Source organism: Aphelocoma coerulescens, chromosome 5 (genome assembly GCF_041296385.1).
Source record: "Aphelocoma coerulescens isolate FSJ_1873_10779 chromosome 5, UR_Acoe_1.0, whole genome shotgun sequence".
Classification (NCBI taxonomy): Eukaryota; Metazoa; Chordata; class Aves; order Passeriformes; family Corvidae; genus Aphelocoma; species Aphelocoma coerulescens.
Window position 1 is genome coordinate 27,717,700 of NC_091019.1, and position 21,312 is coordinate 27,739,011.

A 21,312-nucleotide genomic window follows, 5' to 3' on the forward strand; every position below is an offset into this window, starting at 1 on the left:
AAAAGAGAGCATACGTGTGACTACTTTCAGGGTGGGTAATATCCTGAAATGGGCTGTGCCTTTATTTTTCCTCTCTCCCTCTCTCCCAACTGCCAGATGTCCTTGGTTCTGCAACTGATTGGAGGAGAAAGGAGATGGGGTTACTGGAGTTCATTCACACTGCACACAGGGCTGCTCTCGCCTCTCTTCCTGTTTGCAAGGAAGTATTAGTCCCTCTGACAAAGGGAGACAGAAAGAGGCAGACAAGAGGATAGGGGAAGAGGGAGAAGAAGAGAGAAGCAAAGAGAGAGAGGGGAGGGAAACAGGGAGAGGGAGGGAGGGATTATGGTAAGAAGATAAGAATTTTGCCTGGTTAATGAACTGGAAATGAGTAACAAGTGATATCAGGAGTGATATCACCTTGCTGCCAAAAAAGTCCTTTAAAAGGCCATTGACACAAGTTCCTTTGAACTCTGGAAAACAACACAGTCCTGATCTGGGCAAAAAAAATCTCTAGCCTCGCTCAGCTTTCTACCGTCACCTCAGCTTTCAAGCTTCTGGCTAACCTAGAGTACAGCCACCTCAGGAATGGCCAAAACCAGGGCATGCACAGGCTTACAGAAAGGAAGATGTGAAAGTAGCAGCATCCGTCCATCTTACCCTCCCCTCCAAGCCATCCTGTAAAATGACAAGTCATCCCTTCTCAGTTCTGTCTGGCCAGGTGAGCTGAGAAGCCAGTGTCCCAACATGGGGAGGAGACAGAGCACAGCCCCTTTAGAGGGACACCAACTTCTGCAGCACCCACAGGGATGAACATGAGCAGAACTTGATGTTTGTAGCTGAACTGCAGTAATCCCCCGTGTCTGGCTAGGACTGACAGCTCAACACCATTATCAGCACCGACCTTCAGATGGCAGGAAGCACGACTGAATCTCTGACAGGGATTTTTCCTGTATTCTCCTCCCAGGAGGATGAAACACTCAAAGCAGAGCAGCTGCCCCCTCCTGCTAGCAGAAAAGCAAAGGGCAGCTTTGTGCCACTTCTTGGGAAGGGGAAGGGAGGGAATCCAGCCTGGGGCCTTGTCCACAGAATATGTCAGCATCAACTACAATAGCAATTTTTCCCTGAGGAAATTCACTTTAAGTAGGGAACAACATTCTTTTGCCAGTAGCACTCAATTTCTCCAAGCAAATTTAGCTATCCTAGCAGTAAGTCTTTTCCTCTTGCACATCTAAATGTATCCATGCAAAGGTGGCTTTGGTTTGCATGTCTGCTATTCTTTCTAGGGCCCCTGTAATGGCTAACAGTGTCATTCCTTCACATTTCTAGCTACAGCACCTGATACACACATGACCAACCAAAAAAAAAAAAAAAAGAATAAAATGAAATGTGAAAAGTTTTCAAGCAACCAACAAAACTTCCTACTATAAAAGAATCTGCTTACTAATAAAATTCCCCTTCAGTTTGGAAAACTAAAGTTGAGATGTTTGCAGCTCATTATTCCTGCTGCTGACCAGCTCTTACACACCCTTCATGCACCGACAGCTCATCATATCCTACTTGTAGGCCAAAAATGCAATCTGACCCCACCACCTCAGTTTCTTTATAAATGCCACTGCATGACATCATGGAAATCAAGACCACAGACTCAGTGTCTTTCTGGGTGCCTTCTCTATATTTACTCAGCCATCAATATCTTGTTCTGCACAATTATACATAGCAAAACATAACAGTCAGGCATTCTTTGAAGCCACAGTTTTACAACCCAGAGTTTCCTTTGTCTTCCCAGAGAACAGAGTTTAAAAGAGACAAGAAATAATACTCAGTATCACTGAGATCAGAAGCTATGACAATAACCAACTAGGTCCAAAAAGCTGGGTTTTTTTAAATGGGGCTTGCATGGAAGTTGGAAGGGAGTGGGGAGAATTACAGAAGCCTCTCTCTTCAATAATTGTGGACCTTCTTTGGAGCACCACATTACAGCCAAAAACTTCATCATGGATCATACATTCCTCCTTTATGACCCTTAGTCCCACAGATGTTATAGCCCTGCTTCAGGGAAACATGAGTCTGACTCACAGCAGATCTGAGAAGTCATCCCAATGCTACTTCCAACCTGAAGCAAGAGATCAGAACTAAAAAAAAAAAAAAAAAAAAAAAAAAAAAAGAAAAAAAATTAAAATGAGAGAAGCAAGAATCAATACCCAAAATAACATACTGGTAGTGGAGATGCAACTAGATTATGTCTAGAAAAGAACACTGCAGACCTTTTTTCTGCAGGTAGAAAATGATAATGATAAATAATCCCACATACTGATTTTTTTTTTTTACCTGTTATCTTAAAAAATTATTTCATCTCAACTATGCAGTAAGGGAAGAATATTTCATGATCCATGCCTATTCTAGCCAAGCACCTTTATCAGCTGGCATCATGAAAGGGAAATCTCTTCAGCTCCCCAGGCTGTCTCAGAGCATCTCTTCAACACAGAACTTCAAACTGCTGTTGACTCCTCTGAGCAGGAACACAGCACAGTCCATTCACAGCAATGAGCTACTAAAACAGATGAAGGCAAAAAAGAAGCAGCTATACCATTTTACCAGGAAGACAAGATGACAAAAGACACATAAAGCCATAGGATACATCACGGCAAAGCCAAAAAGAGAAACAAAAAGAGAACTTAGAAGCCCTCAACTCCTATGCCTTGTCCAGACCTTCTCTTTCAAACTGGTCTTCTCCATCCTCTACCAGCTATGACACTAGAGAACATGAAGAATAGAGGCAAAAGAGGAAAGAACAGAAGGGAAGAGCTGCTTACAATAAAATTGTTTGTTCATTTTTCTGACTTCTTCCTTTCCTCCCACCCCAGGAGTACTTCCATCAGCATGCTGCATATCACCATAACTGATACAAGATTGTTTCTAGAAAACAGCCTCTTAATAATGTCGCTATATAACACTTCGTATCCAAGCTCCATTCCACCCAAAAGCATCAATCAAAACAAATACTACCGTTCACAGGCAAACCAGAAATACAGTACTGGATTGCAAAACAAGCAGGAAACTCATTAAGATTCCCTTCAGGGCAGTAGGGGAAAAGCACCAATTCCCATTCATAGAAGTATCATCCCTAGATGTAGCACAGAGGTCAGGAAGAAACTGCAGTACTACAGAAATATCCATAATAAAGAACACATCAGAGGAATACTGGAACAGAGTTTTAAACTGCTTCAGAGTAAGCCTGACTATTAGTCTATTCCCCACTCAACCAGCATCAGGGATCTATTTTGACAGGTTTTGCTAATACTGCTCTTAGAAGTGCAGGACAAGAGAGGCAGGGTTGCAGATGTACATATCCAGACCTAGATCAGCCAGAAGACTGCAGTAGAGCAATAAAGGAGATCAGAAGAGCTGCCAAGACACACAGTGAAGACTGGCAGAGGGGTGCAGGTCAGAATAAAGGACTATTAAGAGCTTTGTTGCAAAGTAAACTTGCCCTGCTTTTGACTACTCTTCTGGATTCTGGCCTCTATGGGCTGTTTCTGCTTTGGGGTCATTGGAACTGAAGCCTCACAGGGTACAGTATCAACAAAATAAGGAGGACTTTTCTGAATTTTATAAACCCACCAGGCAGAAGCTAGGAGGGAAGGGTTAAAGGTCTGAAAGTGAGAGAAAGATGTGTGTGACAGGAAGGGAGCATGTGAGGGGGCGTGTGACAGGCTGTATAGCAGAATGTGTGTGTAGATCTCATTCCCTTCGAGGCTCTTGGCCAAATGTGGAGCTGAACTTTCTGCAGACTTTGTCCTGCCAAGTCATGTTCCCTTCTCACACTGCCTGACATCACCACAAATACTCAGCTGGAAAATAGTCCAGAGCCGGACAGAGTCCACCGCTCAAACACCAGCCAGTGAAATGGCTGCACTCACGGCACACCCACCAGATGGGAAAACAGAGCCACTGACTCTCCTCGCAGGTTGTCTCCAAGCACCCAGGCCTCACCCTCATCCATGCAGAAAGAGCCCTATGAAGGCACAAAAAGACCAGAGGTGCTAACAGACCAACGTTTTCCTATTGCCCCAATAACACAGCACAGAACAGACTGATAGTCTGCACAAAGGCTCTAACAGAAAAATGCAAAAGAACATAACCATCAGACCATCTCAGTTTGTCACAAGTATCCTGCTGCAAGGAGTACAGTCTATTATCCCCAACTCTGGTACAACCCTGCCACAAGAAGGAAGCCATCACCCACGGACAAATGAGAAGCCCGTGATCCTGCAAAGACTGATGATCCAGCAGGGTCTGCACAAAGACAGCAAGCAAACATTATCCTCTCAGAGTGCTCCTATCACCTTGACTTCTCAGAAATAAATGCAAATCCAAGATCAGGGCTGCAAAATACAGCACATGTATGAGCGTGTGGGAGTAGGCAATGGGACTAAGCCAAAAAATGGCTCCATTTCTTATTTTGATCCTTGTGTCAAGTAAGAAGGGTGTGGATGGCCCACTGATTCTGGGACACTGCTAAAGGCACCACCCAGAGCAAGTATGAGGGAGTAGCAGCAGGAGATGATACTGAAACAAGGGAGAACAAAGTCTGCAGTCTCTTCTTGTTTTTTTCTTCAGCCTTCACCCCAAGTTCTGCTGCTTAAAAGCAGCACTTTAAAAAATGCTCTCAAAGCACAGTTGATAGGGAGAAAATTCATACTTTCTTCAGGCAAAGTTTTCTCCTTTCTCCACTCCTGTTCCATTTCTAGAAGAACAAACAGCAGCTTGGGAGCTTTCTGCAGACCAAGGAAAAATTTTTCTTCAGTCCCATGCAGGACAGAAAGCTATGCCCCTGCTTTTCAGATACACACAGATAACAGAGACTACATTGTATGATCCATAGTTATTTTATATCTTACATTCTAAATTTTTATTTTTCATTTTAAAATGCTCCTCACAACCGAAGTTCCCTCTTCCTTTGTTAAGGAAGGAGTTCTGACACCTTCCTTAAAGATGCATTAGTGCAACCTTGCCTGTCCACATGCTATAGGGGCCTTAAATTATATCCTTACCTGGGGCTTCCTGTCCAGACATGCAGGTGTCTGAGAATGTCCACCTCACCAGCTGTAAACACAAAAGCCATCTTTTGAATTGCTTCCTGGCCCTTTCACAGAAATCAGCATATTATTCCTTTCCTGCACCCAATGGCCAAAGGTGGGAAGCATTCAATCAGAAGAGTGGAACCACAAAGTTGTTTGAGGGCCAGGTGACAGCTTCTCCTCCTACTCTTGGAGCTTGCAGCTGGCTGAGCTGCCCTGCCTCGGTGGCACTTCTCATGCAAGCCAATGCACGCTGCTGAGGGCTGCCCACAGGACTGAGTGTACATGTGTGCCTGCATGTCAAGGCATGCACCACCACAGCAAGTCTCAAAGGCTGCTCCAGTGCAAGTTCATGTGCCCACACAAAGCTGCATGCGAGTTTCTGCCGGTAGGCGTGCAAAAAGCCACTGCGTGTGCCTACCTGACAGCCTGACTGTGAAATCCTCCAGCAAAAATCCCTGGCAAGGCATGTGGAGTCCTTTGGGGGCTGGCACATTTCTGCATGTATGTCCCTGGCAACCAAGATACGCTACAGAGCTGTTACAGAAGCCTACCTGTTTGCCCTCATTTCATAAGACCTCTAGATGAGACTACTTAAATTCCAAACATGATCCTTTAAATGGGTTTTACACACAGTTTTTAAGATTACATTTGTGCAATTTACTTTCTAAGTTAATGGTAATCTGTGACGGAGTCTAAAACAACCATTTAAACAGACACATGCACGCCTATTCAAGCAGGACATGACTACTGGAAAATGTCTAAAAAGTCTATTTCCTAAACTCAAGAAAGTCACTAAGTCCACAGAAGCCACTGAAGTACAAAACAAATCTTTCTTAAAAAAGCGGGGCAGAAAGATTAGTTTCTCCAATTCACTTATTAAATTAGTTCAGTTCACTCAAAGCTGGTGGAGGCAGCATAAAACAGGTGGGAGATATCTCTCTCTTACAATCTCCAGGATGATGAGTTATGCTCATTCTAAGATCTGGAAAGAGACAATTACCAAAACCAACCAGTTCATTCTGCTAAGTACAGATAACACTACCCTGATAGAATCAATCATTTAATAGCACACTACAACAAGCATATTTTCTCTTATGTATCCAGTGCATGATCTGTCTGATTATAGTAGAATTATAAGAAAGTGCATATTTGATTTGACCTTCTTACTCAAACGCAGTTTTGTACAAGTCATGAGGAAAGAAATTCACCCAGTAAATAGAGCTGACCGTTTTGTAATGTAAACATTTACTGTGATATAATAACATAATTGGATACACTGTATGGTCCTGCTTGGCAAGAAGCAGTAATAGATGAGCCTAACTCATTAGACTAAAGCTGCCTTTTAAGAAATTATCAAATGCAACACAAAGTTTAAATGAATTATTTAAATCACTAACTTTAATCATGATTTCTATCAGCAAGTGAGAAGTCTTGATTTAAACCAATAGACCTTGTTTGCCTCATAGTGGGACCAATGGGCCAACACTGCCCTGCTCCTGGGAGGGAGAGGGGATACAACTTCCAACCCCTGCTTATTTCAAGAAATTTTATGAGCATATTTGCCAATATTTTTTTAAACCTTTAAACAAACTAGAAAGCCTTACATGCCAGGAGACACCTACTCTCCTGTCAGTCATGTGCTTTAGCAATCAGTCTGATACTCAACTAACATCTTATTTACATCTCGGAGAGGTTTCTATGAGTACACAATACAACCAGACTCTGCAGCCCAGCTTTTAAATTGCTTCAATTCTCACATCCCACGAGATAGTTCTCCTACTTAATCCTCATAGGCACTAGTTCGGGTCTGCTCAAAACAAGAACTAGATTTCTCATTCTTTAACATTTTCTCTTCATTTCTTCACCAACTTCTTACTAAATAAACATTTATCTTTTCCCCTCCTTAAACCTACTGGGAAGGTCTGCAATGCTCTGCTCTCCTCTGTGCACTACCTTAGTTAACCTTTGTCCTCCCCAAATAAGATTGTTAAGAGCTTGACAGGGCATACTTCAAAGTGATTTATAATATTACACCAAAATTATGTAAATCACATTAACATTTTCTTTTTGCCACTCCATAAACCAAGTAATTTTGCTTTACAGGAAATCTGGTTTTGAGATCTCCAGATATAAAAGTACAAGTTACACTACCTTGAGAGGTGTCTCCCTTTTAGTGGGAACACAAGAAAGGAATCTATGTTCCAAATATGGGAAAAAAAAGTATTTGGTCCCGAGCAGAAAGTCACACAACAAAACTGACACAGGAGTGCTAAAGGAAGACATCGTACCATTTGTAACTGATAAATTTTTAAGGTCTGACTGAACATGGACAGCCTCTTTTAATTGAACAATATTATAAACATCTCTCAAATCTAAAGTAACTACAATGAAAATGCTAAGTCAAACATTATAGTTGTGTACTAGCAGAAGTATGATCTAACAACCAAGTTCAACCTACAGCCTTAATGTAGACCTGTACCTATCAGAAAGAAGCACTCCCCTGAATTCCCTCCCAGGATGAAGTTCCTTCCCACCAAGAGAATTTCCACAGCAAGAGAATGTGGCTCTGCCTTCCTAAGTTATTATGCTGTAAGGAAAACAAGTTAATACATCCTACAGCAGATAAGCAGAACATTCTCCCCCAATTAAACACGGTATTTTCATACAGAATCATAAAATGGTTTGGATTGGAACAGGCCTAAAAAATCATGTAGGTTCCACCCCCACCACCATGGACAGGATCACCTCTGGCAGTTCTGGAAGACTAATTTTTCTCTAAGACTGTCAGGTGTGTGAATCTCATTACTTTGTGGGGGAGGGAAAAGAGGGAGAGTGACAATCTGATAAGCTTTCCTATTCAACATGCAAAGACCCACACATCTGCAACAATGAGACTTTCACAGCAGCTGCTTCCAGAGCAGAAAGCAAGATCATCCTTCAATGCACCCAAGACAAAGCACATTATATTCTATACGCTTCCTTAGGCAGATGGGATCACTTCTGAAAAACAGCAATAATTGAAGATTTTAAAATCAAAACTTGAAATTTTGAAAACTGTCCATTCTGACAGCCATACAATCACAGACCAGATCTAATTACAAGAGAGATACTTCTGAGATCTGAGACCATCACCAACTGATCAAACATTTAACAACAGCAAAATATTAATCCTTCTGTTTACCTCAGAACAAGCATGCAGAGTTGCAAGGATTAATCCAAGAGAAAGGAAAAGAAAGTCATAGCAATCAAATGCACTTTAACACACTGGAAAGACGACTCTTCCTGCAGGTGTAAGACAGGGCTAAGGCAGCAAACTCCTGCTCTGTATTTGTACGGCTGCATGCCCGTCCTGCACAGCCTCCGCCTGCCTTCCTGCACAGCCAGCTGGTGAGGGAAACATGCTGACAAGGCACAGGGAGCTGCAGCAGCAGTAACTGGAAACAGCAAGCGACGGCAACCCCAGGCACACTGCCAGGACACACTAATTCTGTGATAAAGTTTCCTGTCTCTATTTTTTTTAGATTAGGCAATTTATATATATATATATATAGTCCCTGCTGTGGTACTTCTCCCTGCATCCCTTCATAGCACGAGTGTTGTGCAACACGAGTGCAAGTTTCCTTCAGCAGCTACAGAACTCCCATGCAGCTCCACAATGACCCATTTTCTGTCCCCGCTCAGGCTGGTTTAGGTTTTTTTCCCCCACCTTTTATTTTGGGGGTCTGGGAGAAAGTTGTTAAATATTTTCACTCTGGTTTTTCTCCTGCAAAAGCTGGCCTTCCTGCATGAAAAAGGATGTATGAGTATATGCCTGTGTGAGAAAGAATCACTGCAAGTGCTAGATTTCAAAAAGGGGTCACACCAGGAAGCCACACAGTCAGTCTGCCCTTACAAGCCTTGCAACAGAGGTATCTTCTGGTGAATATGCCACAGGTATGATGGCAAAGAAGTCTAGCAAGACAAACCTCCACCTGGTCCTGGCACAATGGGTACCATGTCCAATGCCCTCTTTCCACAGCCCAAATAACAGAAGGGTTGAGGTCAGCAACAACTGGCTGAAGTTTCCAAACAGTTTTTGATTCCATAATTAAAATGTAAGGATATCCTCAGGTATAGCCTTCTCTCTGACACCCAGGAACAGCAGATCAACTCCATGAACCTTGGAACAAGAAGCAGATCTGAGAGGACTCTTCCCTACAGACAAACATAACCTGCAGTCATAGGCATAAACTGTCTGACACACAGAGATCCAAACTGTTAGTCAGAAACATGACTCAGTGTTGGAGACTCCCTCAAAAAAGCCTTGCAGGGAAGGGCCCAGCTATCCCTTTAGGAAAAAGAAAAGAATGGAAGCAAGTCTGAGGAGACAAGGCATTTCTCTTTCACCGATGATCCAAGGTTTGCTTCTGGCCCATAACGAAATCCTGTCTTAACAGATCTGTGGACCTTAGCACCATAAGCGTCGGTGAAATGGCACAAAGAGGAGTAACCACCAACGTAAGCAAAGTTACCTTTTAACAGCACCATGCAAACTGACAGACAAGTTTCTGTCCTGGAAAACTCTCGACCTGGGTTGACAGGATGCAACAGGTGAATGACATAGAGAACTGCAAGTTGAGCGGAGAGGAAAGCTAACAAGCTACCACAAAGCAAGTAAACATCTCCTGACAGCACCTCCGGAGAAAGCAGACAGAAACCCGGGCTCTTCAGATGCTCGACAACAGCAACGAGAAACTGACACCGCTTCCCAGACGCCTCCGATCCCCTTAGCAGAGGGACTCTCTCCGACGGCGCGACCGCGCAGTCCCCGCCAGCACACACCGCGCATCACTGCCGGCGCTAGGCTCCGGACCCAGGCCGAGAGAGTGACGCCTTCCCTCCCATCCGCCGGGCCCCACTCGGGGGACGCCGCCGGCCCGGCCCGGCCCGCACCCCGCCATGCACCGGGCGCCTCAGCGGGACGGGCCGCCGCCGTCCCTCTTCCTTCCAGCACCTTCCAGCGCCACCCGGCCCGGCCGGCAGCACGACGCGGGCGGGCGGCGCTGCGCCGCCGGCTCCGGGTTCCAGGGAACGCTGCGGCGCTCGGGCCGCCGCAGGCCGCGGGGCGGGACAGCGCGTCCCTGTCCCCCGCCGTGAGTCACGGCCCCGCGGGCGGCGAGAAGGAGGCACCGCCGCCTCCACAGCCAGAGCCAGCGCGAAAAGTTACCGGCTCGGGCCGCGGCTCCCGGCGATGCGCAGCCGCCGCCCCCCGTGGCGCAGGTGCCCGAGCCGCGGGCGGGAGGGGCGGCCCGGCCCGGCCCGGCCCGGCGCTGTTCCCAGCGTTGTTCCCGGCGCTCTTCCCGGCGCCGCGGCGGAGCTGCCGTGATGTCACGCGGGCCCGGGTCACGTGCAGGCGCCGCCCGCCCCGCTCCGCCCCCGCGGGTCCTGCGGGATGCGAACGCTCCGGGCCCCCGCGCGGTCCCACCGCCCGGGAGTGACCTGCGCCTGGAGCCCCGTCCCGCGCCGCGCCCGCCGGCCTTACCGAGCCTCCGCCGCCTGGCCGCCCTCGGCTCAGCCCGCAGGAGCGAGCGAAACCAGCAGGAACAACAGAACAGTCCCAAAGCAGGTGCCGCAGGAACAGCGCGCACTCCCCCTCCGCAGAGAGCCTTTTCCTTCCAGCACCCCCCAACAACCTCCTCGGTGGTGCGGTATCGGCAAACAAAGAAAAAATACTACGCGGCTTCGTGCTCTCCTAGAGATAGGAAAGAGAATTTAGTTTAAATTCACTAAGTATTCTAGCATGATTAAACTTTAAACAGTTATTCAGGTTAAACAGTTGAACCTCGTGTATTGCACCAACCCTGCCCTCTGCTTCACAATTTGGCCCTCTTACTAAGACCCGACACACAACTTCCTAACGCAGCAAACTACGGAAAGTTTTAAGCAAATAAACAGGTACAAAAGAGCTGGGTTATGAGCCGCTGTGCGTCATGACTCCAAGATTTCTTTGCAAACGCGAGAGCCACGTTTCCTTCTTTTCTTAAAAAAGAAAAAGCTGAGAACCTCATACACTCACCTCCCTCTATGCACTTTTGGGTGGAGCTAAACACTAAATATCATTAGATCCGTTTTACTGCCTATGATTTTTCCCTCTACACGGCACCTACGAGATCCGAGGCCAACGATCCAGCGGATGCACAGCCAGCAGCAGAAGCTGGGTTTCTTCTCACACTCGTCTAATTCGACCAAGTTTCGTAAGGAACTACCAAAACTGGACAAAACCCGCCAACGCTGGGCAGCCTCTTTGCCAAGAGCCAGGAGCAGCAGCAGCTTTCCACTTCCACACAGACAGGCATCCTCAGGCTGATCCAAGGGATGCGACGATTAGCGACCCACGGCGCCGCGGCTGCCGGGCTATGCGTGCCAGGGCGCCTCCCCTACTCCTGTCCACGAGTTTACGGAGGAGCACACGGACAACGTCAGAACACTGAAACCTCGTGTCCTACAGCGAAGCCGCGGCGGGGGTGGGTGACACCGCTGCGCCTTCACTCCCCCCCACTCCTACCGAGCGCCTCCGCGGCTGCAGCCCGGGACGAAGCCTCCGCAGGGCTGACAGCGGAGATCAGCGCCGCCACCCCGGCGGGCCCGACGCGGCCGCTCAGGGGGCTGAGCGGGGCCGTCCCGCCGCCGGGATCCTCCTCCTCGGGGGCGGGCACAGCGCCGGGAGCGCGGCCGGGACTGTGCGCTGCGAAACCGCGTCCGCGCGGGCCCGTGGCCGGCGGCGTTCGGTTCCGGGCGGTGTGCGAGCGCCATGGCGGGCGGGCGGGACGGTGCTGTCCTGTTGCTCCTGGCGCTGTGCCTGCAGCCGCCGCCCGCCCGGGCCCGCAGCCTCCGCTTCGTGACGCTGGTGAGGGGGACGGGGGAACGCGGGGGGAGCCGGGCCGGGCCGGAATGGCCGGGCTGGAGTAACGCGGTGCCGCCCGCAGGTGTACCGGCACGGAGACCGCTCGCCCATCAAGGCCTTCCCGCGGGACCCGTACCAGGAGAGCGCCTGGCCCCAGGGATTCGGGCAGCTCACGCAGGTGCGAGCGGGGCGGGGCGGGCGGCGGGGGCCGGGCCGGGGTTCGGACCGCCGGTGACGCCCGGTGCCGTTGCAGGTGGGGATGCGGCAGCAGTGGGAGCTGGGCCAGGCCCTGCGGCGGCGCTACCGCGACTTCCTCAGCGACACGTACCGGCGGCAGGAGGTCAGTGCCAGCCCCGCGGCTCGGGGAGCGGCGCTCTCGGCCGCCCCACGGAGGGCCCGGGCCGCCGCGCGGGCCAGGGCTGCGGGTGGCTCCTTTGAGAAGGGAAACGCCGGCGCTTGGCGTCCTCTCCAAATATTCTCGTTCCTTAGCCCGTTCCCACCGCAGGAAGAAGAAGAAGGGCCCAAGCGCAGGCTCTGTGCTGAGCCTGGCCGCGGGGCACGGATCGGCCGCGTCTCGGCGCTGCCCTCGCAGCGGGTGCGAAGGCAAATCCAAGCAGAGTTGTGAGACTGTTCGAGCCGCCCCCTCTGAAGTCCAGGGAACTAAACAGTAATGTGTGTTGTAGCTGGTATTTGTTTCTTACTCGAGCTCGTAAGATTTTTTTTTTCTGCTACAATAGCTCACAAGAATGCAGCCCGTGTTGGCCCTGCCCTCCCCAGTGCATTCGAGGTACGATCTCACCAGAGCCTGGAGATACAAGTAGTAGTTACAGGCCAGCAATGACCCTCTCATTTCCTTTCACCTGTAAAATACTGACAGCTTCAGTCCCCCAAAGCCATTCATTCCCCTCTCTCTCATTAGGATGTTCTCACACTTTATAATAGTTATTGAGAAACTGGTAGGTTCTTTTGAAAGAAGTCACAGAGCCCTTGTGGAACTATGTATTAAGCACAGGGGAAATTATAAAACATTTTTAAAAGTCAGGAAATCGAAAATTCTCCCAAGTACCCCTGCTAGTTAATCAAACAGGTATTGAGTCAATTGAAACATGAACAGGTGTCCAGACGAGAGGCTGGTTCAGATGGACAACAGGCAGCCAAGACCCCTTGTCCCACTACAGACTCTGCACCACCTCAGTTATTTTATCTGACCTCAATTAAGCTGATTGAACAGATGGGGCAAACTAAGAATTCCCATATGCTTTTCCTTGTTTCTCCCCTTCTAGGGCTTCCCAGTAAGAACCCAGCTTATCACAGTTCAGATTACATCCCTTTGACATTTGCTTCATCAACAAAACTTCCAGCATAGGCTGAAGCATAGATCCTTTAACTATCTTCAGTAGTTCCTTTCCAAACATACTTCACTCTGATACAGCTTTTGAGTTGAAACTGTTTTCCTCCTCTTGCTTGAGAAAGAAAAACAAACCAAGGCATGTGCAAACAAAAGCTGTTCTGCTAACCAAGCCTGAACCCTTGCTCAAGTTGAGCAACCTCCCTTGTAAGAAGTATTGCCTCTGGGTGACACCATATGACCATCTGTCACCTGACTCAGCGACAAGCTGGAGCCTGGCAAAAGGTGCTGAAGAAAGCATGTACACTGAGAGCTTAATTGTTTGGGGGTTTTATGACACTTCAAGAATTAGATCCTTATCTTTTAAAATATTTCCTTTTTATTTCTTCAGAGCTCACCAAGGATAAAAGCAAACCTGTCTAATGAGTAGAGGGTCAGTTTTTTCAAGCCACACTTAAAAGTGCAGGCCCATGCAGGTAAAAGTGAGCAGACACTGATGTCAGATAAAAGACAAGCTGGGGTTTTTTTTGGTGACTGTAAAGTTTCTGAGGTACACTTCACATGAGAGAGATTATACAGAGTATAAATACTTTATGTTTCTCTCCTAACATTTAAAAAAAAAATCCCTATCTTTACATTACATTTCATTCTTCAGGCTTTTTATTCTTGTTTGAGATCGAACATGCTGTTTTCTGGAACATTCCTTTTATGATTTCCTGTTGTTCCTCTTGTTTATCACTGGTTTCTCTCCAGTTTCCCCTTAATTGTTTTCAGTACACAGATACCAGAATACTAAAGTTTTGCCATTTTGACCTTCTGAACATTGCTGTATTTTTCTCATTTCTCCTTTTTTCTGGCTCAGATCTCTCTCTTCTGAGCTCTAGAAAGTCTTGGTAAAGTCTTGGCCCATTAATCCCAAGAACCCACTGATCAGATAAAATCCCAGCCCTCCCTGTTTTTGTTTTCTTTCCTGTTAGTCAGATCACTCTTGTCTTCGTTTCTCAGATGGAAAAACTGAGGATTGAAGAAGTAATTTCTTTTCCTGAGCACAGCTAGTCATTTCTAGAACTGAGATCAGAATGCAGGACTTTGCCCCAGTCCTGCTCTGCAAATACAGTGCATTTTCTGTCTGTGCCCATAGTTTTCTGCATCTTTGTCTTCCTCTTCTCTGACTCTTCCTCAGACTCTTTTCTGTCTCTAACCTCTGCTCAGGGCACCTGGGTATCCCACTGATCCAGACCAGACAGCTCCAGCATTCGACAGCAGAGCGTGTGTGTCCTACAGCTTTGTCCAGGCCAATATCAGCAGGCTTGGTCCTGTTCCCCCGCTGTCTGTGAGCAGCTGCAGGGCACTTGGCAGCGTTCCTGGGCGAGTGCATCGTCCTGTGCCTGAGCATCACCACTTGCAGGAGCGTTACTAATGGTGCACTGTCCCTGTCCTGGCAGATCTTCATCCGCAGCACGGACTGTGATCGGACACTGATGAGTGCAGAGGCCAATCTGGCAGGCCTCTATCCCCCAGGAGGACAACAGATGTTCAACCCTAACATCTCCTGGCAGCCTATCCCTGTGCACACAGTGCCCGAGTCTGATGAAAGAGTAAGTTAATCTCAAGGACATGTATTGACTACTCAAGTAGTATAGTGTCCAAAAAATATTTACTAGAGTTTTGATTCAGATTGTCTTGAATGTTTCCTGGGACCTACCTTGCACAGGTTTTCCTATTTTCAGAAAAAGATGAGAGAATTCAGGGGCTGTGTTCACTTACCACGTCAGGTGCAACACCACAGCAGACCACACATGGTCTGGAGTATGTCAGCAGGCAGTACTCGAGGCTGTTTATAGATGCAGTCAGGGTTTCATTACAGTTGTGTGTGTTTACTGCGAATTCTGTACTCCAGCATTCTTGGTGACCTGGCTGCTCTTGTCTCTGCCCAGCTACTGAAGTTCCCTTTGACCCCTTGTCCACGGTATGAACAGCTACAGACTGAAACACGGCACTCAGCAGAATACATAAATAAGACCAAAGAGAATTGGGTAAGTAATGATGTTCGCATGAGATAAGGTGGTTCTAGGCTTGTAGTTATCACCTCTGTATAATCAGAGCTCTGAGAAAAGGGAAGGGATACCAGTGCATATAACACAGTATGAGATTAGACAATTTAAGGCCTTTCTCTTTTCTCAAACCTACAGCAATTCCTGCAGATGGTGGCAAAGGAGACTGGGATCCGGGATATCTCTCTCGAGAGTATATGGAGTGTGTATGACACCCTGTTCTGTGAAGTAAGTCTGGCCATCATCTTACACCCACTGGAATCTGGTCTTTAGGATTCACTGGATTTGGTGGAAATTAGTTTACAAAATCCCATGAAACAACTTTTCACCCTACAATTAGAAGTAATATTCTAATTTCAGAATAATAACAGTTCCTACTCACTAGAGGCATGTACCAAGAATTACCTGGTTTTGCACCCTACAACCTCCCACTCTGTAGCTCAGATACATATCATGTCAGTCAGAAAAAGTCCCACCTGCATAAGAAATATCTCTTAAAAGTCACTAGAAAATGATTGCAATCTGAAATCTTTAGATCTCTGCGGACAAGCCTAAGTCCAATAATGGAGAAATGAGATCTCTACAAACTGAAGAAGCATTAACTTTATGATTTAAGTTGGGACCTTAATTAGGACTATTCCTGGTGCTACCTCTACCTCTCTGTTTAAATCAATCACTTTTCTTTCTGTGCTTCTGTTAATGCCATATCTAAAAGAAAATAATGCTATCCTAAGTTAAGTGGGATTCACTCACATCTGTTTTTTGACCTATTTTAAGGTCCTTTGGCAGAGAAAGACTCTAGAGACAGATGTTACCCTTTTACCATCTCAAGTTGGTTTCTGTTGAAAGCACATCTCATGGAGACTTAAACACAATCAAAAATTGGATTAGCTGTGCTGTGATAATGCTAAACTAAAAGTCACATATCCAGGAGACTTAAAGTTGTTACATACAAGTTCCTCTGTGTATAACTGTACAGCATGATGACGTAAATTAAGGACATCTTTCATGTCAAACCAGTGAATTGTGGACACAGTAAACCCAAGCATTTTGATCCTGTGTCACCCTAATTGTATGGATGTGCAAGACTGCTCTGCTCGCTGGCAGGGTTATACAGTGGTGTGCACTATTTTGGGGGTGTAAAAGATAAATTAGCATGGAATTGCACTTTGCTGTGTAAAGTAGCGGCTTGGGTTGCTGCAAGCTGAGAATGTTCCAGTCCAGAGCTGCATTGTACTACGTGAATTTGCCCTTTGTATCACAAACCCAATTTCCTGTCTTGTAACAATCACAGTGAATCAACTTCTACTGATAAAAAATATCCTTTGGTCAGAGAGAGCAAGAATTTCAAATCTTTATTTTCAGGCGGCACTTGATGAGCTTATAGATTGGGCCTGGAAGGCCAGCTGACAACTACTCTAATCCCCAAGAACTTGGAGAACAGCCCACTGTCCCAAAGCAAAACCAGAATGTTGTTAAGGAAAGAGTATTTCTCACTCAGAACTATACTCTCAGGCTAATTGGTCTCTTCAGCTCCTTTGGTCTTCCTCCTTTTTCTAAGTCATGCAAACAATGCCCTGAAGAGGACTGTTTTTCTCACCTGAGCCAGTAGAGTCATTCTGGCTCTCTGGATGGAGACAATAAGAAAGTCCAAGAAATAGGCTGAACTTACCTGCTGTTCTCTTTGTAAATTAATGAAGAACTAACTAACTATGTAATCTGCTGATGGAATTTCTCTGAACCGCTCAGACAGAATGGGCCCTTAAGGATATTCAGCCTCAAATTCTGGAAGTCTAATGGGATGTGGCATAGAAAATTGTGCTCAGCAATGCTGGGAAACCACAAGTGCTGTTTGTCTGCCATTATAACCAATCCTTTCATGTAAAGGGTTGGCTGCAAAGCAGGTTCTTCTCTTGGTTCCCAGTTCTTGGGCTCCTGGGTTTGAGTACAGGGCTTTGTCAGTGGTGCATCCCACTGTTATGTCCATAGAGCACCTGCTAACTTTCTCCAGTGTCTTTCAGTGGCCCTCACACCCTCCAGGGAAACAGGTGCAGGTACATCAGAAACCCTGAGTTTGTGTTCACTCACTTGTCTGGTTTGGTTTTTTTTCCCCTCTTTGACTGCATGCCATCTGCAGGGCAGAATCAGCCACATGTAAAGTTAATGCCCTAAGATTATTGTATCAATTACAACATAACCTTGCATTCCAGCTGTGCTTTCACAGAAATGTAGCTCCTAGGTTGTAATCTTTATTCTTCTCATTATTTTCTGAAACAACATCAAAACCCACATCTATTATTTGTATGCAGCATAGCAGTGTGAGTTCAGAAGCATATATATTGCTTATTTAGAATAGTGTAGGAAAGCAGCAGCAGTATGGGCAGGTCTCCAGACACCCTCCCCTTCTGTTTAATCTGTGACCTGTGCTACCTGCACATGAATATTCTGTTTCTCTTTCTAGCAAACACACAAAATGGATTTGCCTGCATGGGTGACACCAGATGTCATGACTCGGTTGAAGCAACTAAAAGACTTTGGTTTTGAATTTCTGTTTGGGATCCACAATCGGGTAGAAAAAGCTCGTCTGCAAGGCGGTGAGTGCACCAGAGAGGGAGCCTCGTGCTGCTCTGCCTGGCTTTTGCCTCTTACCAGCTGTTCTCTTTCCTCAGGGGTCCTGCTGGATCACATAAGGAAAAATCTAACCAAAGCAGCAAATGTTTCTGCCCATCAGAACCTAAAACTACTTGCCTATTCAGCAGTAAGTCAGAGCTGGGGCTACCTTTTAGCCATCTCCTCCTGCTTACAGGGGATTGGGGCGTGGTGATGTTTTAACCCTTTCTAGCTTCCCTACAGCTCATACAGTGATCAGGACATGCATCTTTGCCTCTGACTGGGTGGGAGATGCAGTATCTGGCATCATTCTTCTGGGATCCCTGAGGAAAATTCCCAGTGTGTCCTTGTTGCTGTTAGCTCAGGCTCACGAACAAGACTGGCAGACTTTGGGGAGCCACTGCTCTATTTATTTGGTAGATGGGTTTATGCTACTCAAATGTGACGTTTCAGAAGTGTGGATACAGTTATCCCCTTTCCAGTAGCCTGCTGCCTGGGAAGTCACGCATCTCTTCCAAATTGCTCTCTAGAAATTAATTCTCAAAAAACAGTGCAGGATATACATGGCTGTTTCACTTCCCCCCCTTCTCTGGCACCAGCACAGATCACTGTTCTAGCAGTACAGTTCCTCTCCCATTTTCCAGATGAAGTTAGGAAGGTGATGTCCCCTCAGCACTGCCTTGTCCCTTACTGGTACAGTCTGAGCTGCCCTGCCACATCCCTAAGGGTGACTGATTTGGTTTTTTTCCCTCTTTCTCAGCATGACACCACACTTGTGGCACTGCAGATGGCTCTAGATGTCTACAACAAGATCCAAGCACCATACGCCTCATGTCATTTATTTGAACTGTACCAAGAGGATGATGGGTGAGGGCTGCAGTAAAGATGTCTGCTGTGATTTCACCTTGAGGGTTAGATACCTAGGCTAGGCTCCACTCTTGGGACATGCAATCTTGCTCCTTGGGCAGACTCTCATGAGGAAAACTTACCACCAGAATAAAGGAAAGGGTGTGGACACTTGAGTTTTTGGGAAGGGATGACTTCAACTAGAGAAAAAAAAATCTTGCTGTGTTTCGTTTTCAGTAACTTCTCTGTGGAAATGTTTTACCGGAATGAGAGTGGGAAGGAACCTTTCCCACTGACAATCCCTGGCTGTCAGCATAAATGTCCACTGCAAAGGTTCTTGGAACTCACAGATCCTGTTGTTCCCCAAGACTGGGAGCAAGAATGCCAGGTATCAAGCAGCATGCACGACACAGGTGAGCCCAGGCTTGACCAGAGTGTGGCAGAAGGGGAAAGTCTGGATGATACCATGCTGACCACTTATTTTCTCCCTTACAGAACTCTTTGTGGGTTTGGCTGTGTGTGGATCCATTCTCCTTCTCCTTATTATCCTCCTCTTGACTGTACTCTTTCGCATACAGTCTCAGCCCCCTGGCTACCGGCACGTTTCCAATGAAGGTGAAGAGCAGGCCTGACAGTTGCTTCAACTCCTTCCCAGGCAGTAGGAGGGAGCTGTGTTGCCCCTACGGATGATTCGGCACCTTCAGTTATTCAGCATTCTTCTATTTTGGCCTTTGCTTCCCAGAACAAAACTGGACTTGATTGCTGAATGCTTTCTAAAGGTGACATCCTTTAGAAAGAACTGAGAAAAAGAACTGAACTACTCTAAGGAAATGACACCTTAACTTTGAAGCCAATATACTGTGTGGTGCCCCTGGTCTTCATATAGCTTACCCAGTCTGGGATTCCCAGCATGGCCAGTTTCACGTTTTCCTCCTTTCAAGTGACTGTAAATGTTACCACTCACCATGACTGTAAATGTTACCACTCACCATGACTGTGGCAGAGAAGCTTGGGCCTCCAGCAGCTGCCACATCCAGATGCATTTCTCTTCAGGGTCAACCTACTTTGAGTGCTTTGCCCTCACCATAGTGCTGCTGATGGTAGGAAGGCTGGGCTTCAGCTGAGAGTGCAGCTCACCAACAAGCACCAAGACTCATCTACTGTCCATGCAGTGGGAACTGCTGCGGATGATGGGAGACAAAGTGCTTCCTGAGGTTGCTCTCAAGTAGTTGCTGCTGGGAACTGGGTTTTTTTCCCTCTTCACATTGTGGCTCAAGAGAGGACTGGATTGAAATCAGGACAAGACTGAAAACCTAGCAGTTTTCAATCGATTCTAGCATTTGGCTCAGAACAGAATCAGGAGTAGAACCCAAAGAAGCTCTAAGAGCTTCATGAGAGAGAGAGCAATTCCTGTGACCATAGCAAACCCACACTCAATTTCTTGTGCAATGTTGGCTCTAGAAAGGAAAGTCCCCCTAGATAAGAAACTTGGTTTCTGTCTAAAGATCTCAAATTTGAATTTTACTTCCCCCATCTGAACTTCAAGGACCTACTAAAGGGAGTATGCAGTACTCCAGGCAGTCCAGATTTCAGCCCAAGGAATATGCTTTACTTAGCAGAATGTTTTTATGCTGTAATTAAGAGATGTAGCAGAGCTGTTTACCTAGGACTAGATAAAATACCAAGTTCTATAGTTTTTCTTCCTATCTTCCCTACTGGATGGACAACAAACAAACATTAAGAATCAGAGTTGGCAGGTGACTGTGGATTCCCTTATTTGTCACACTTGGGCATTTTTTCTGAAGTGTGTTTCTTTCTCCAGCTCACTGCAGCTGCTGCAGAGACCTTCACACCAAGTGCTCACCACCTGCTTTGTAGTTTCTGGCAGAAAACGAGACTGCAGCAGGCACCAGAAGCACAGGCTCTTCACATGGTGATACTGCACATTCACTTCCTACTTTTACTTCTCTTTCTGGTGCAGTTCCCTTCCCCTCTTGGATGCAGAAGCCAGTTCTTAGGTTATGAACATTTCCTTTTGTTCCCCTTAAGGAGTACTCTGGGGACTTTTCTCCACACCGTAATTGGCATTTGCCAGCACGGGAACCCTAAATCAGCAGAAGCAGCTTGCTGTTCTCAGCATCTTCCTCACCTTTTTGTCCTCTCAAGATACAAACTAGGTCTCCTGCACAGCAAGACAGTCATAAAGAAGAAGCTACTGCCTGTGAGAACAGGCACAAGAAAGAGGTAATAGAAAGTGCATTTAAGAGGACCAGACCTGTAATTTTTAAAGGCACCAAATTTTGCACACACAGAGAAAAGGTTTCTATAATGATTTGGACATTTTGACTGTGAATTACTTTCTGTACTTGTTCCAATACATTTCATTATTAAAATCAATTTAGCACTGAACTCTTCTCCTCTTCTTCTCTAAGAGTTCACAGGGCTACTAGCACTGGTGTGCTCAGTGTTGGAAAGCAGGCAGAATTTACTGCAGCATACCCCCTC

General features: G+C 46.6%; 2 protein-coding genes across 8 annotated transcripts in view; one reads left to right on the forward strand and one right to left on the reverse strand.

Moving 5' to 3' along the window:
• NR1H3 (nuclear receptor subfamily 1 group H member 3) overlaps positions 1 to 11,696 on the reverse strand; it is a 32,111-nt gene extending 20,415 nt beyond the window's left edge. Inside the window, exons 1-2 of one of the 6 annotated variants that reach the window (XM_069017280.1) lie at positions 2,394 to 2,533; positions 2,059 to 2,114 (exon numbers count right to left, since the gene is read on the reverse strand). The gene's annotated coding sequence lies outside the window, so the exon portion shown is untranslated. The other 5 variants (XM_069017279.1, XM_069017281.1, XM_069017283.1 and 2 more) reach the window with 5 other exon arrangements.
• A 67-nt stretch (positions 11,697 to 11,763) lies between these two features.
• ACP2 (acid phosphatase 2, lysosomal) lies at positions 11,764 to 21,216 on the forward strand. 2 transcript variants are annotated; one of them, XM_069017276.1, is made up of 11 exons: positions 11,764 to 11,952; positions 12,032 to 12,127; positions 12,203 to 12,289; positions 14,743 to 14,895; positions 15,235 to 15,333; positions 15,490 to 15,579; positions 17,813 to 17,945; positions 18,021 to 18,109; positions 18,722 to 18,828; positions 19,045 to 19,220; positions 19,303 to 21,216. In XM_069017276.1, the coding sequence occupies exons 1-11, from the start codon at positions 11,857 to 11,859 to the stop codon at positions 19,437 to 19,439; spliced, it is 1,263 nt and encodes a 420-aa protein (XP_068873377.1). In that variant the 5' UTR covers positions 11,764 to 11,856; the 3' UTR covers positions 19,440 to 21,216. The 2 variants fall into 2 exon arrangements, with proteins under 2 accessions (XP_068873377.1, XP_068873378.1); XM_069017277.1 differs by lacking the exons at positions 11,764 to 11,952; positions 12,032 to 12,127 and having other exon boundaries at positions 12,217 to 12,289; positions 12,455 to 14,895.
• The last annotated feature ends 96 nt before the right edge of the window (positions 21,217 to 21,312 follow it).